The sequence below is a fragment of the Aythya marila genome, assembly GCF_965140915.1.
Source record: "Aythya marila genome assembly, chromosome: W".
Lineage (NCBI taxonomy): Eukaryota > Metazoa > Chordata > Aves > Anseriformes > Anatidae > Aythya > Aythya marila.
Genome location: NC_139081.1, coordinates 1,688,763 through 1,705,877, shown reverse-complemented (window position 1 = coordinate 1,705,877; position 17,115 = coordinate 1,688,763). Strand labels below are relative to the sequence as shown.

Below are 17,115 nucleotides of genomic sequence, written 5' to 3'. Positions count from 1 at the left end.
GCTGGCTTGTTTTTCTGGGTGCTGGCTTGTTTTATGTATGGGCAGCCCTGGGTATAAGGTGCACCCATGCTTTCCAAACCTGGGGGCTGGCCCCAAAGGGGCACCCCAAGGCTCAGCAGTAGTGCCTGGGGTGCTGACGGCGCTCAAAAAGGCTGCAGATGAGGAGATCAGGAAGACCAGAAGCAGCCTCCTGAAGTCATGGGAGGTTGTTGGAGGGTGCACGTGCATTGTTCTTGGCACCTACAGCCCGTAAGGTGCTGAAGGAGATGACCTGCCCCCTAGGATGGATGTGCCAGATCGCTCCTGCTCATCCCTGGTGCAAACACAGCTCTGGTTTCGCACAAAACCAGGGGAGTACAATTTGTCTGCACTCATTAACATAATTGATTGCTTCCTTTGTAATTTTCGGAAGGCTTTTTGGGTTCGGCAGCCGCGTTTAAATCACCCCCTCAACAGGCACCGTTGATGTGTTTGTGTCTCTTCTGCCATCCCGATAAGTCTGGCCGCTGCTTTTCACCTTCCTGCTGCAAGTTCCCGAGATTGATTGAAGCTCTGCGGCTCGTCCTATCCAAAATGCTGTGTAATTAATGTTTCATTATGCTAATGCATGCAAATTCGCTAGCGCGTGTTTGATGGGGAGGGGAGAGAACAAAAAAGGATTAAAGAGTTCGCTCTGAAGTACAAATTAATTTATTGCATTGCTAAATGGCCTCCAAGGAAGGAGGGATGCGTTTAAGAGAGGAACAAATATGAAAACAAAAAGCCCCCTGTCTAAATGTTTTGTCTTCCCAAGAAGTGGCTTCTTCCGAGCCCTGCCACGTGTGCCGAAGCCCCGGGATTTGTGCTGGAGGCTGCTCGGAGATGGCACATTTTTAAATTTAGCACCATTCCCATCCATGGATTCTGTTTCCACGTTTTTCTCCCTGTTGCTCAGTCCTTTTTTTCCTCTCTAAATACATCTCCCCCCCCAAAAAAAATATCAAGCTATAGAAATGCTGGTTTTGTTTTTCCTCCTCCTGTCTCTAGGCTCAGAGCTCTTCCAAGGGATTTCCTTTTCCAGCAGCTGATTTGCTCTCTTGATGTTTTAACCCGGGATCTGGTTGTTCTTTTCATCCTCCTTTATTCCTTCTCACCTGATTTCTTTTTCCCTTTAACGTGCGTTCGTGTCCTTGCCCTCTCCAGCTACTGCCTTGCCCTAAGCACGAGCATCTCTTCTGCTGGCTCGTGGCCCTTTGGCAGTCTGACTTTTTTTCCACAAAGGCTGGTAAAAGCCAGATCTGTGGGCCTTCCCTTGTTTGTATTCCACCCGACTCTCCCCTCTTAGACCCTTTCTGCTTGGCTTGGATTCAGTCCTGGATTGATTTTTATTTTTCCCCTCTTTTTTTTTTTTTTCTTCCCTGCATCTTGACTCTTCCTCCACCACTGCCTGGGGGATTTCTTATGCCAGTTCTCTCAGGTTCCTTGCTGCTCTGCCCCATCTCATCATCCCCTCCGTATCCTTTAATCTCTTCCGTGTTTTAATCCCCTCCGTATTCTTTAATTAGGTGATTTAATCCACTTTTGTTTCATTTTAGTGGAAACCAGCTAGGCACCGGTGTTCGGGCACACCTTGGGGAATGAACCTACTGGAGTCCTCCACTGGAATCCCATAATTAACTGGGATTGTTCAAAATAGCTTCCGAGCTGGTAATGATGCTTTTAAGCACCCTAAAATGCTGCTCTCCTCCTGGACTTGGTGTTGTCTGCTCCCTTAATCTTAAAGTTCATTAAGTGTGGGAGCATTAAAATGGGAAGTAGTGCCATATTTTGGGGAGAAGGAAGGAAACCCGGCAAATAACACGATAGTCTGATAGCGTAATTAAAGCATTTGAAACAAAACCATGGAGGGAAAAATTGCCCTGGTGCAATTAACCATTCAGCCTCTTCTCTGGAGGCTCAAAATAAAAATCCAATCCTCTCCCCTGTGCTGGAAGAAAATACAGGGCTCTGCTTAGGTTTCCTGTAGGCATTGAGATCTTTTTATGGTGAGGCCATAGGATCCAGGTAAGAGCTCTTCCATGTGCTCGTAGGGCACATCTGTGCACCTCATTGCACAAAATGAGCCCTGCTCCTGCAGGTAAATCCTCATTTTCAGCCAAAATACAGAAACAAGTGGCTGATGCCACCAGCTTTCTTCAAGGCAGATGCTTTTTTTATCCTGCTGTGGAAGGATGTTGAAAGCAACTGAGATCGTGGTGTCTCGTAGAGTTCCAGCAATGCAATTTATTACTTCTGAGGTCTGCTTTTCAGTCTCTTCAGCAAAGTAGGTGGCTGCAAGTTCCTGCGCTGAGTAGGAGTTTGCACAGTCGGCTGGCTTGTCTGATTTTTTACAAGGAAATAAAAAAAAAAAAAAGAGCTGTCAAGATGATTGTAGAACGAATCTCTTCATTACGAAGCCTGTAAGCAACTTATGCTTTAAGAAACGATATCGCTGGAGAGTTTCTCTCTTGAAAGAGTTGTTTGTGCTTTTCTGAGGCAGGTTGGAGGGGACCAGCTTGCCTTCATCCCCTTCACCCAGCGCCAGGGACCCAGCTCTGCCTCATCCCCAGGCTGCCCCGGAGGGAATCTCACCTTGTACATGAGCCAAGTAAGCAAAGTGTGGGTGTGCTCAGTGCTTACTCAGCTTCAGGTAGCCTAAATAATGTTTCTAATGCCCAAACTAGTCTATAAGGTCAGGCAGAGGCCAAAATACTTGATCTTTTCTTCATCCCATAGTCCGAGTAGTTGTGCTCTTGCCCTCTGCCTTCTCTTTTATGGCTCAGCTGAAAGGAGTCTGACCCCCAACTAGTGGGATTAAGGTGGTGTAGATGTGTTACCCATAGTGATAGCTCACTTAAAGCCATATTTGTAATCCAACTAAAGCTTTTGAGTGAAAATGGAACAGCCAGGTAAGCATCCCTAATGATTCAACACCTTTGGAGGAGTTAGGGTTGTGGTTTTAAGCGCTTTTATTTGGTACAGCCCCAAATCCTGCGACGGCACCATTTAAAAATTGAATGACTTGGAACAGCGACAGTCATGTGTACATCCACTTTTATAGAAAACGGGATGTTTATATAAAAATTGAGCAATGCTTCCTTGTACTACATGCTCTTGCACTGTAAATTCCTTGCGGTGATATTTGATTTTTCCATCCAAACACCAAATGCAGGCATGAGGCTCGGTTTCCAAAACTCTTCGGAGCTGAGATGAAATATTCAGCACCACTGCAGGCACATCATAAGTCATAATAAAAACATTAAGTCATGATAAAAGCATTAAAACAGGAGATCTTTATTATATTTAGCATTGTATTAGTGTATTTAGTGGTACCAGAACTTGATAGTTTTATGCTGTATTGTCTGCATTACCTAAGCATGTAAATACACGCTTATTAGCCTGGCCATTAAGCTAATTTCCTGCAGATTTAAGAAAAACACTCTGCGAAAATGTGTACTGAGTGTACATAAATCCTCTTCAGTGTAATGGACTTATTTCAGCTGCTGACTCTGAGTTTGGGCTGGGGGGTATTGCTGCGTTCGCCCATCTCAAATGGTCCGTGCTCGAAAGTCTTATTTCTTAATGTTTATTTGAAAAAAGAAGAAGAAAGCTCCGGGGGTGGCCTGGTCAACTGCTTTTGCAGCTGTGACATCTCTTCCCTCTCCGTAATGGAAGCAAGCGATGCAGAACACGAAGGAGGGGGGGGAAAAAAAAAAACCCACCCTGGAAGATTACATTTCACAGAGGTGGAACGGCAAAGGGAGGGAGGATTCAAAGGCAGGCAGTGATTAAGAAGCGCATCAAACCCCATCTTTTAAATGTTAATTTCCTCCGTGGCCTGGAGAAGGGATAACCTCGCCGTCGCTGTGATGTTACCTGTCAGGGTGAGGAGCCCATTAGTTTCATACCCGTATCACAAAGCAGGTCATGGTGTAGGGTAATATCTTGATAGCTGAAGCAGCGAGGGGCCAAGGATGGGGACTTTATCTTCAAGTTTTCTCCTTTTTTTTTGGCTCAAGGACACGCGAGCTATTGCCAAGGGCTCTCTCCTTGACCCTCAGAGCTTCAGATCTCGGAGTAACGCTGCAGGCTGGCTTGCCGTGGATGTGCCTGGAGCTGCTGACACAGCCGCTTTGTGCAGGAGGTGTTTCATCTTTTCAGGCTTTCCCTTGAAGTCTGTAGTTAAGCTGTAGATGTCATCAATCTGTATTCATCATCCTTCTGTGAAGGCAGAGGAAGAAGGAAGCACTGATGTGCCCAAGTCCCATTGGTTTCAGCAGTCTCAGGCTTGCAGCACTCTTAATTTCCCACAAATGTGTTTTCTTCAAACAGGTCAGTGCTGGACCTCAAACAACGGCTGGGAGCATGCACGTAGAAGGTGAATGCATCTACTACACCAGATAAAGCAGTTCTAAGAGCACTGCCCTCCGTTGTTCTGACTTTTCAAGTCTTTCAGAGACAAAAGAGCCTGGGCAGCATCCCAGGGAAGGTGAGGTGTCCCAGGTAAAGTTAGAGACTCTCTCCCACCAAGAGCAAAACTTGGAAATAGGGAAAACTGGAATGCTTCACAGCAAATTTTATATCAGCTCTTCATCTCCTATTTCTCCAGCCTGGCTGCTTGCTTGCTTCTTCCCTCCTTGCCTTCTGTTTCAGTCAAGCTATTGCGATGAGGATTAAATTGCAGGTTTAGCATCTCTGTTTGAAAACGAGTCCCCTGCTCTGCTTAGGAAAGAGGTTGGTAGCTTACAGCAGCTGCTCTTTCAGCACGAACTGAAACCCTGGAGCTGCTAGGGCAGGGAAGTCTTACACAGGAGAAAAGGGACCCAGGATCCACTGCACCTGGGCTTTCTCCGGGCTAATACTTCAAAAATACTTCAAATACGCAAATAGATGGTGAGGGAATCTTCACCTGCTATTCCACCTTTCTATTTCAGCACCTCAAGACTGCAAAAAATGTGGCCGTTATATTCTCATCCTGCCTAGATTTCCAAGTAATTGGTTCTGAAAATATATGGTCATTTTCTCCCATTTTTTTTTTTTTTGACATGTCACAGTTGCTTCTCTCTCTAGGAATAACATTTCCAGGAATATTTGAATTTTAACTCGCACTCAGAAAGCTTTCCAGGTTATTCAAGCTGTTACTTCCCTTGTAGTAAAGCAATTTGGGCTAAATATGCCTTTTGCAAAGGATGTGAATAGCTGAAATTGCAACTGAACTGCAAGGGTAATTGCATGAAAAGAAAGTTAATCTTTGTTTAACTTCTGTGTTTGCTGCACTGAAAGCTGTCGTAACCCCGTTTCTTCCGCAGAAGTGGATTATTTACTTGTGATAATAGCCACATAAAATCATTAGCACGCCGTCATAAACAGCTGTGTTAAACTGTATTATGTGTTGGTGACATCAATAAAACGCCCAACGAGGAGCTGGGATTTACAAACGGGACTTGGTTGTCTTTGGGAGAATGGGAAGGAAAAAAATCCTTTGTAAAAAATCACACTTTTGTGCGTTGCAAATATATCTCATAGATTTTTTTAATGGCAAAAGTGCCCTGTGCTAGTGTGCAAGTAGCACAGGTCTAACTTTTTTGGGGTCTAACTCTGTGCTTCCTCCAGAAATCGGGATCAGAGCATGGAGATGAAAGACAAATCATATTCTGATTCGATATCTTGCTGTTAAGAGACAACGTGTTCTGAGTTTAGGTTGTATGGTGCTATTGATAAAGTGTCTGAAATGCTCTACAAGCTGAGAGCAACTCTTGCTTTTTAGCTATATTTTATTAATTTTTGAAGGCTGTCTTTAAAGAAAAAATTAGATACCAGTCTTCTTGAATATATATGTTATAGATACATTGACAATAAAATTGATTTCTGTAAAGAAAATGTCAGTAGTTTTTGCATGGTTATGCATTACTTGAACAAAAGCTTTCAACAAATTTATAAAACCATCTTTTTGTAGCAAACAAAGTTTTTTTTTTGTTTTTGTTTTTGTATCTTTTCTCTGCTGAGTTTGAAGAAGGGCTGCTTTCTGTTCTGCTCTGTGCCCTTTGATGCCATTGCGTCCACGTGTTCTTCAGCTTGTTAATGAATTTCTCCTCCTCAGCAGAAAGGAATAACCTCATAGTTTTTCTTGGGCTTACTGGAAGGCAATGGTTGGGCTACTGGGTAGGGTGGAGAGTGTTGTTCTAGCAAGGTGGGAGGAGATCCATGAGGTTCAAGGTCTTGGTATTTCTGATGGGTGGTCAGGATGTACCTGTGCATGGTCTCCCCTCAATTCTTCAAGAAAAAGGTCTTCAAGAAAAAGGGCTACCACAACTTTTGTGCTTGCTGTACTGAAATGTATCTTGGTACCTGTGGCCAGAGCAAGTTGCGTAGGCAATTAAGTTCTCCAAATAAAATTCAACAGGCATGGTGGATTTATCTTCAACTTGGCTGTATAGGCACTTGTACAGTTTTTCCCCTTTTGTCTTCATGTTTAAATATAATTATTTTTCATGTAAAAGATCTATTTATCTACCCATGCTGTGTTTGCAGTGATAAAGGTATTTTCGTCCCAAAACAAATTTGCAAAGAAACCGTCTTACGTTCTCTATGTACAAGTGAGTAACCCATATTTACTCCGTCTTCTGTTTTTGCTCTTTTAGGTTCCCAAATTAAGCCTTTTACGTCATTGAGGTTTGTAACGGAGCCTTCAGATGCTGTCACCATGCGTGGAAGCAACGTGCTGTTGAACTGTGGGGCAGAATCTGACCGAGGAGCTCCGGTCATCAAGTGGAAGAAAGACGCCGTCTTCTTGAACCTGGCGGTAGACGAAAGGAGACAGCAGCTGGCCAACGGCTCGCTCTTGATACAAAACATAGTCCACTCCAGGCACCACAAGCCGGACGAGGGGCTCTATCAGTGTGAAGCATCTCTGGAAGGCATCGGAGCCATCATCAGTCGGACAGCGAAGGTCATGGTAGCAGGTAAGGAAGAAACTTCCTATTTCCTACATTCCGGATTGCAGGAAACGCTGAGAATTTGGTATTTAAAGAGTAAAAAATGCAGAGAGAAACCAATTGAACTACGTTTTCCACCTCATCAAAAGAGGTAAAGGTAGATATGACGCTCCTGCAACAGTAATTTATTTCTGACAAGGTGTTATTCTTGTTTAAACATTTCTAATGAACTTTTTGTTGCTGTGTATTCCTCTTCAAAATGGAGGAGATCTCTGCAGTTGGAAATTTTTCCGATGAATTGAGGGTCACAACAAATGCTGGATTCTTGTAGGGTGTTGCATGCGTGAATTTTTAAGGTTGACAATCAGCAACCCTGGAAAAAAAAAAAAAGATGGAAATTACTTGCTGCTGAGAAGGGATTGATATATTTGTGGCATGTGATGTGCAGGCGAGCAATGAGCGTGTTCGAGTGCGTTGTTTGGAGGAGATGCTTGTGCTTACACTAAAGAAAAGTTGAGGCTGAAGTTTAATCCAGTTCAGTCCAGGAGCTCTGCAGAAGTTTTCTATCCAGTAGTTTCCTAAACATTTATGCTGGGGAGGGAGTCCAGACAGCTCTCCTCTTGGCCGGTCTCTCCAGTGTGTCCCTCATAACTCGGTGTCTTTTCCAGTCTCAAGGTCTCTTAACCCGAAGAGCAGTTTCTGTTCCTCCTGAGTCTCTTTTACCAGCTAAGAAAGACATGTTTTCTCATGATAGCTGATTAAAACAGGCAATAAGAGTCTTAACTGTCTTCTACCTCCTTCCCACCAGTTTTCTGAATCCTCCACAATAGCCTAGGGGTATGCTCTGAACCTGCCATCCTCAGCTGTGTATGTACACCCATGCTGGAGTAATACTTCCCCAAAGAGCTGGAGAGCCCCAAATACATGAAGAAATGGATTATTCCACTCTCTATCCCTCCTTGGATGGAGTCTGCAGAGCTGGCCTTTGAGAAGTAGGGCTCTCCTTGCCAACCGAGGATGCCATCTGGCCTTAATCTGGCTGTTGGCAACCACTGTCAAAATCCCTCCAATTACTCTTTTGAAGTGAACACACATACGGGGCTGTGCCCAGCTCACTAATTTGGAGCTCTTTATAGAAGAGTGTTGCTTTGTTTGGCAGATCCTGATCTAATATTCTTGTGGTGATGGGTAGTTTGGAAGAGGGACAGGTGGGCTTCCTCCATTCAGGACCAGTTGGGCTCAAACTGGGAGAACTTCTAATGGGAAAGAGTGCAAAGAGACTGCACAAACTAAAATATGGGAAGCTTCCTTAAACACGTACTCTTTTCCCCTCTAGGGGTAATTCAGCAGTGGAATGGGTTGAGTGGCCAAGTTGCGGAGTCTCCATCTGGGGAGATGTTCAAGACCCAGTTGGACACAACCCAGCAGAGCCTGATTTCTGCAGAGGGTTGGAGTAGGCAAGCTTGTCACCTTCCAATTTCCCTGATTCTGATTTTGTGAATAAAATAATAATAATAAAAAAAAATAGCATCATATAAGGTAGAGTAATTCATGGCATTTAAAATTGGCAGCAAGTTCTTCAAGCAGAACTTGAAAAGGTATTTTGATCTCCGAAGGACGTGCATTCCCAAGTGAGCAGAATGTGTGCTTTTTTTTCTTGCTTTTTTTTGAGGGAGTCAATGTGCAACGTTGGCAGAGCATCGTTGACTTAAGGCACTGGCAGATGGAAACATGACAGGAAGGGAACGAGGGCAAGAGGACGAGCGGAGGTCTCGCACTACAGTAGGCTGTGTTAATCATCGCTTGGCACAGTAAATAAGCTTCATCTTTTCAGAAAAGGCTGCTTTCCCAGAGAGGATTGGGACTAGGTCAAGCTTAGGGTGTTATAACACTTGTAAACTGAATCCTATGATGATGTGTTGCTGCTAAACAGACTTTCTGGACAGCTTGATGGTCTCATCCGAAAGCCACGATGTGTTTGATTGCGCCGTCTTGATGAATGGGAGGTTGTGTTCATGGCAACAGGGCACCCTCCTCATTTCGCTGTCTCCTTTGTCTATGCAACATTTCATTCTTGCGAGGCTTCAAAGGAGAGATCACAAGCTTTAATATTTCAGGTAGGCTTTAGGAAGAGATTCACTCGTTGAATTACAATCTAATCTTGGTGTCACTTCTCAATCACGGGTCTGTCCGCAGCATTTTAAGCACTTCACATGCTGGTTAGCAACAGAACACATTTGTCTTTTGAGGTTAAAATCCCCAAACCATTGGTATGCGTAAGGGGCATATATCTTTTTGCACCAAGCATGATTTCACCATGTTTTTTAAAGCATTACCAGTCAATAAAGCAGTCACAGCTAACAGGTGACAGTCAACTTCACTTGGAGCAGAATGCTCGGGGGTACTGGAAGTATATTGCCCTTTAAAAACCTTTCCCCTTGTACGTTCATGGCTTGAAGTGCTTTCAGTAAAGAAAACGTAGCAAATTAAAAGCAGTTTTCATAAGACAAGGATTTTATGCATGAAGCTCGCCATATATTGGGGGAAAATGCACTGTTTCAAAGAACTTCTCGAAGGTCTTTATGGCCTCGGCATGCTCCAGCTGTGCAAGAGCTCTTAGCTGAGACAGAGATGAGAGCAATGGAGAGAAACTAAGAGCTGCTTCCTACTCAGCATCTTATTAAAAGTCCCAATTTAACAGACTGCTGATCATTGGTATTTACCCTAATTGGTAGGATTTCAGATAGAAACAACCCTGCCCACGTGTTATGCCTCTATTTATAGAGCTGCGGGATGAGGCTCTCACAGGTTTTGGTGTTCATCATCTTCTAAAAGACCAGAGGTAAACTAAATGAGAAACCCGAGGTTACTTTTATATGGTGTGATCTGTATGTCAGTAAATTCTTGAGTCACAAGTGTAGCATTTGTACATTTAAATGCCATTTAATGAGTTTATTCTTCAAGTGACTTGTTCTCCTTCACCCACGTAGACTTTCAGTGTTTTATTCCTTCGGTGGGTGTGTTGCCATTGATTGGGTCCTGGCAGAAATCAGAGGTTTACCTGGGGGAGGAACGAAACCCACCTAGTTAGAGTTCATTTAATAAGATAACAAAGGCTCTGTTCTGCCGTTTAAAGATGATAAATGGCAAACGTGGAGCCTCCCTGGAGGAGCATATGGAGAAGTTCTTAATCTCACTCGAATCTAAGCGGAGTAAACATGAAATACAATATTAGGTACTATTGCCTACCCGTGTTTTGGGAATTTAATAAACTGAGGATGAAAAATCATTTAGTGATGCGAGAGGTATCACTTCGAGGATGGGTTAAACACATGAAACCCGTTAATGCTGAAATTTAGGAAACTCTTCGTTGTGCAGAGTAAATAAAATGTCTGAAGTGTTGCATACTTGTCGTTCCCTGAAACTGAGAGTCACTTTTTCTATAGTAGGGGAAAATGAGTTTCAGAAATCCCCAGTTGGGAGGTATAACTTCATTTATAAACTGAAATCAGCCAATACTGACTTAATCAGTTTATTCCTACCAGAATCACGGGAGATTTGGGGCTATTTTATATAAATTCATCAACCGTAATAAGTGGTGAACAAAACTAAAGCTGTTTCCCTTGAAAACCAATTTTAGAGCTCCGAAAACTTAATTTAAGTTGAAAAAAAAAAAGCCAAGTCAGACAATACAGTAAGAAAAAATGAATTAAAAATGTAACCTCTTGACAGTGTAATTGGCAAAATGGACATTGATGGACTTCTGGTCAACAGGATTTTGTCTTTTATACTTTATTTCAATGCACACTTAACATATACAATGTGTAATAGTGCAGAGAGTATCGGAACTCTATTGAAATTGATGCTTGGTGTTTAACACTACCTGATTTTCATATCTATGTGTGCCACATGGCAGACCAACAAACGCCTTTGGGACTGCTCTGTGCGTTTGCTTAATGGTGGTGTGGGTTTTTTGCCTAATAGAGTGGACGATTTGAGTGCTCGCTCCCTCCTATCCCTGTTTAATGTTCCGTATTTGTAAAATCTACATCCACCACTTGGTACAAATATATGCTCTGTCGTTCCATTGAAGCTCATTAGTGCTTTCTTCATAAAGCTAAGAGGAAATAGCAGAGATCAGGTAAATATTTGACTCTTCACGTGCTGCTCTAAGTCCTGATTTTTTTTTTTTTTTTTTTTTTTTCCCCTGCAGAAGATGCACCTACTTTAAAAAGTGGGAGCAGGGAGATAACCAACACAGATCAAAACAACAGCCAGCATATCTAGAGGCTTAGTAATCCAAACCTCTTGGGTGAAGAATAAGATAGAAGGTGGGCCCAAATGGCTAAAAATGAAGAAATCAAGTTGGTGTTATAGTTTAACTGCAGTATCATCTAGGCATGGTGTGCAACCGGTTATTTTGCTCAGCCTTCACTTTGAACAGAAGTGCTGCTTAAATATTCAAAGATAAAGATATTCCAAAAACCTGAATGTGTTTTATTTTGCTATAAATTATTTGGAGAGGCTTTATGGCTCCTGATTTACTGCGAAACCAGTGGCTTTAGGTGCCATTTGGAGATGAGGGCAGAGAACCACATCCAGCAGCCCCCGTGATGTTTGGTTAATACCCAGATCTGGTTGTTGCTAGCTTTTCTTATTCCAACTCTGTATTATTTTTCTCCCTGCTAAGAAAATAACCTTTCTGATGCTACACCTTTTCATTACACAGACTTGATTCCTTGCTCCCTCCATGGGCGTTGGGAATGGCTCTACTGATTGTGCTTCACTGGGGTTAAAGCAGTGGAGTAGTAGGTCATGTCTGAAGATGTATGTCTTTGCTAATACTCTGTCTTATGTCTAAGTGCCTGAACACCAACACAATAATGAGCAGAACCTCTTTGAGCTTAGAAAATTAATTTTTTTTGTTGACTTGGAAATTACTTTCAGGAGCAGCAACTTCCCCAGGACCGCTTCAGTCATGCGCCTCCTGACCCGGATCCATGCACACTGTTCTTAGGTACAGCTTCTGCCAGGAGGAAGAGTAATTAATGAGCATTTAACATAATTAAAAAAACCTTATCTATTCATCTGTGTGGAGAACTTTTCCTGCAAATCCCATATTTTCATGCTTGGTACTTTGGAAATCTGAATAGCTGAGATAAAACGGGACCTTTGCAATCGATGGACATCAGTGAGCCAGCGATTATTTTGCTCGTGGAAAGGGAGATTTGACATTTAGCAGCTAAAATCATAAGTTTGTTCTCAACATGCTGGCCCTTCATTCATTGTTTTGTGAGTTTATCAAACCGTAGCAGTGTTGTTCCAAAATAATAGGGCTTGAGCATGGTTTTTGAGCAACACTTAGCTGCAAGTGACAACAGAGGGAGGCTTTCCTGCACTGTACTCTGTTGAGCAATGCTTGGCAGGATTGCATGCCGCAGCAATTCTTGCTCTTCCTACCCTCACGCTGCTAATAGAAACCCGGTTTTAATTAGCAGATTTCATTTAGGAAAAAGCTTCTGCTTTTGTCTTGAGCGCCTGGCAGAGATTTACTTACATTGTGCTTGAGGAGATTGGATTGAGGAAGGAGCAGCCTCGGTTAGCGAGGGCACGAGGTTGGAGTGAATTAAAATAATGGGCTGTAATAGATCATTGGTGCTGGGGATGGAGATCAGCCTGTACATCATCGTGCCAGCTTACCTTCCAGGAAAGGTTTCTTCCCTCTCGGTATCTGCCGATCATCTGTCTGCTCTGCTTTTGCAAGCCCGAAGTGATGGGAGTCCCACAGCCTCCCTTAGGACCGTGTCCTACAGCCTAATGGATCTGTCAGGGTGATTTTGGGGAAATTAAGCCCCAGCTGAAGGAGTATCATGGCTTTGTGGCTTTGTCCTTTATTGCAGCGGATGAGGGTGCTGTAGGGTGTAATGTCCTTACTCTGATAACCGAAGGACCTACCTGCATTTACCTCCTGGCACTGTCAGCTTCGTGTTTGGCTTGCTGGAGGTATCCCTACTTTAAGAGCATCCCCTTCCCTTTATTTTGGCTGTTGTGAACCAAAACTCTGCCTGAGGACAGCGGACTATATCCTGCTCTGGGTCAAATATGGCTCAAACCATTGCACCGAGTGCCTCTGGCCCTCCTTGCTACCTGTTATATCCTCTGTTTTCAAGTGCTTTGTGCCTATTTTTCATGAAAATTATAGTTTTGGGTGTCTTCTCCTTGACATCTTTATTCTTCCCTCCAAGACGCAGTGCCTGTGCTTCAAATTGTGTTTCAAAAGCGTGTTGACCACCTTGCTCAGATCCCTCATCCCCTTACCTTTTCTGGGCTAAAAAATAAATAAATTTAAATTGACACACACCTTGTCTTACCAAACTTCTTGCTGTTCTTGCTCCTTAGTGGGATGTCCAGATTATACACGCTCTTCCAATAGCAACATTCAGTGTCTTATGGCACAAGGTATCAGGAAAAATGAAGGATATTTGCATGTACTTCAGCAATATTATGTTCTGGGGAGGTTCTTGACACTGTTCTTCCAGGTAATGTGTGATGCAATAATAATAATAACCTCAAAATGCAATAATAACCCCAAAAGGGTTCAAATGTAGACCTCTTGCATTCATTTCTAATTCGAAATAAGTAATCAGGACGTTTTCCTAAGAAAAACCACGAAGAATTTTTGTAGCTGTATTTTTATCTTCTAAGGTGATAGAAGAACAAAGCTATTTCTCTGGAAATACTTTGCCTACACTGGAAGCGTGTGATTTTCTTAACCACGAGCAGTTCAGTATAATCTGCTGCTTATATTTCGAACCCGATGTCATGTAGTTTGGGGTGGTTGGATGGAATGAGTTCATGGTGAACCCAGCCTTAAATTGCTCATCCTGAATATTAGAGACCTGGCTCTGGGAAGAGCATTTATAGTGATGAATTGGATCTTAAGTATCATTTGCAGTGAATGGGGAGAATTTAATGCCAAAGAGGGAGATTAGTAGGAGCTGGCGTGCCGAATATCTGTGTCTGCTGAGGAGGAGTGTCTGAAATTTCATCATCTTCCTCGTCTGGGCTCCGGAGCTGAGGTTATCTTGAGGAGCATCCACTCGGTGTTCGGAGCTGGGTGAGCCAGAGAAGAAAAGCTTTGGGATATACTCAGAAAAGCTCTTGGATATGCTAAGCTGTGGGACTGGAGCATGTTTTCTGGTGACAGCTTAGCCATCAATACCACTTCATTTGCTTGAGCGGGTCCCAAAGTTTTTGGTGTCCCACGATTTTTGGCACAGGACCACAAAATATTGAACATGTTCAGGATTGAGAGGGGAGCACCGAAAGTTGTAAGGCTTTCCAAGTAGCTGGTGCATTTTTTCAACAGGACTTCCCCCATTTCTTGATTTGCTTTTTCCCCTAATAAAAGTAACAAAGATGTAGGCACCTTCGGGGATTTCCTCAGGTTAATTTAATTTTCTGGCTTGAAACAATCTTGTGACCACTTTGCGTGCTCTCTTGTTTCCAGTTTAACCTTTCTAATGGTTCCTTGACCTTGCTTACTCAAAATCCATACACGTTTCCGAAGCGATGTTTAATAAGATGAGAGGAGCTGTTTACAACCCTCTCATTTGTCCTTGGTGACCTCTGTTGGGCAAATGAGAAATAGGTCGGTCGCGACGCCGCCGTGTCACCGCAGGGGGAAGAGATGGAAATTAGCTGAGCCAACCCTCAAGTCTCATAAAACACCTCATCCAAGCGATTTAATTAAAAGGGGTCAGGTTTCTCTCCGCCCTAGCTGGTGGTATCTGACCGAGAGGTAGGCGATGAGCGCTCTGGTTTGGGGTTTGATTGACGTAGGGCGGTGCGGAAACGCCGCTCTCCAAATTTCTCCGCACGCCGTGATTGATGCTGGATGATGATGGGTTTGCAAGCTAAACCATCTAATTCTTAAACCTTCTTATTCCATATTTACCAGCAGAAGATACAATCCAGCGCTGACAGGGGGATTGAATGGCTGACATGGAGGTCTCCTCCACCTCGAATCTCCGCTTCAATGCAAACCTTTAGAATGTAAATTGGAAGCGTGTTTTATATTCGGGAATGCAAAACTCCTCTTGAAAGGCTTTCACGTTGAAAAGATTATAATGATTAGCATTTATTATGCCGTTGTTTTCATGCAAAAAAGAAAATCCTGCCCAGATTTTACTCAAATTGAACTTTTGTGCCTCGCATAATAGCCCTGCTTTAATTTGAATAAGATTCAGAATAAAGTGGCCTGATAGGAAGTTAAACACTGCAGAGACAAGAAATAAAATCCTAATGTAAGCCACTAAATGTGTGTGTGTGTGCTAATATGTAGACAAAAATGAGGATGTTTACAAGGAAATGCTATCACAAAGGGCACAGCAAAAAAGTCTGGGAGGGGAGAAAAAAGGCAATTTAGTGGAGAGCAAGATGTTAAGTTGCTTAATTTTCTCTACAGCAATAAAATCTGGTAAAACGAGGTGAGTGATGGCAGTCATTTTATTAGAGCGATTCCCACTAGTGGAGCTGGAGCTGCGTTTCCATTATGAACTCCATTTTCCCGGCTTTATAATTCAGCTCTAAAAGCTCACCTGGGCTGGTGTCTGGCGTCCGAGACCCGGAGTCAGAAATGAATATTTCAGAGGCTTGGAAAATAATGTGGTTTTGCTAACTTAACTAGGGGTTTTGACTAGGGACGTTGCCTCTCTACCTCAGTGCTCTGCTTGCCATCTTGCATAAAACTTTCAACACATCGTTTGAGTCACTTTTTTCTCATTGCTAGTGGCTGCGGTTAGATCTTAGAGGAGGAAAATCAAGGGAGAGTCATGCTGCAGGTCATAGAGTAAGTAACAAAATCAAAAGTTCAGCAGGGGTCTTTCAATTTCCAGGCTGGCTTGTTTTTCTCCTTTTATTTCCCTCCTTAGCCCGTTTAAAGCTGACTTAGACACCTTTATAGTGCTCTGTAACACATTTCCATTCCCTCTGCATCCCTGAATGTGAAGCTCTGGGGATGGACAAAGAGCAGAGTCTAAAACTCAAAACTCAAACTCATTGACTCAGGTGCTGTGCTCAAGCAGAGAAAAATTGCATAAACGGCAAATATTGAGAGTCCTGCCCCAAAACGTTGAGCGGCTTGGGGTGGGAACAGTGCCTTGGCCAGGAGAAATCAGGTCCCGGGAGGGTGAGGAGGGAACCCGAAGGTACTGAGGACGTGGAGTTATTGAGTAAAGAATAATCATGATTTTGGTTTCTCTATATAAATAAAAAAAGTCAGATTTATCTCAATTTCTGAACTGAATAATGGTAGACATGGAAACAATATTGTGGTTATTTTTGTGGGGTGGATTAGGGACATAACCTTCTTCAACTCTTTCTTTTGCCTAGTTTTATCCGGATTGAATGCAGACAGAGCCCTTCAATGGTTGGAAAGTGTGTCATATCACATTATTAGCTATTTAATGAGAAACACATAAAATGTTTGAAATACTTAAGATGTTTCCAGGAACACCCAGCCCTACAAGAACCTTACAGCTCTCTGGACCCTTCAAGCGTCTGTTTACCTGGCTGCGAGCGGCACGTCCCTTTTCCTGCATTGCTCTCCTGAGACGTTAAGCAATTTTTAGCCGGAGAGCAAAAAGCGGTGAAATTGCCCCTAAAAGATGAAATCTGCTTGAATGCCTTTTATGTGTCGTCTGGCTTTGGAATCGGAGATGCAATTGTTCCAGCCTTCCCGCAGCTGGTAAGAGCAGACACGACTGAATTTAAGGCAGCAAAAGAGAAAACAAGAACTCGAAGAGCTTCGTTTCCAGAGGCCGCTGCTTTAAAACGGGGTTGGAGCTGCTGAGCAGCTGTTTTGCTTGGTGAAGGCAGACTTGTTTCACTGGCATGTTAGACTGTAATCAAACATTAAGTTTGTAGTTTATGAAACACGGCAGCGGCAGCCTCCACAGCTGATGGAAATGAATTTATTTCCATCGCAATTGGTCTTTTCTGTTGAGGGTTTCCAAGATTCAGAAGAAAATGTTTCTGTGCTGTTTGCAGTCAGAAACAGTCCAGTCAAATTCTCTTAAGGAAAAGAGTTGAAGCATTTGCATCCTCTCTCCATCTCTTTGGTTTCCTCTAATCCTCTGTATTCGTACCCTGAGCTTTAACA

At 43.1% G+C, this 17,115-nt stretch overlaps 1 protein-coding gene across 1 annotated transcript in view; it reads left to right on the top strand.

Moving 5' to 3' along the window:
• LOC309889411 (netrin receptor DCC-like) overlaps positions 1 to 17,115 on the top strand; it is a gene marked incomplete at both ends in the record, with an annotated part of 358,394 nt that overhangs the window by 97,979 nt on the left and 243,300 nt on the right. Inside the window, one exon of the mRNA XM_082782226.1 lies at positions 6,660 to 6,980. Within this exon, the coding sequence (XP_082638352.1) occupies positions 6,660 to 6,980 (321 nt within the window). The remainder of the gene's footprint in view (positions 1 to 6,659; positions 6,981 to 17,115) is intronic.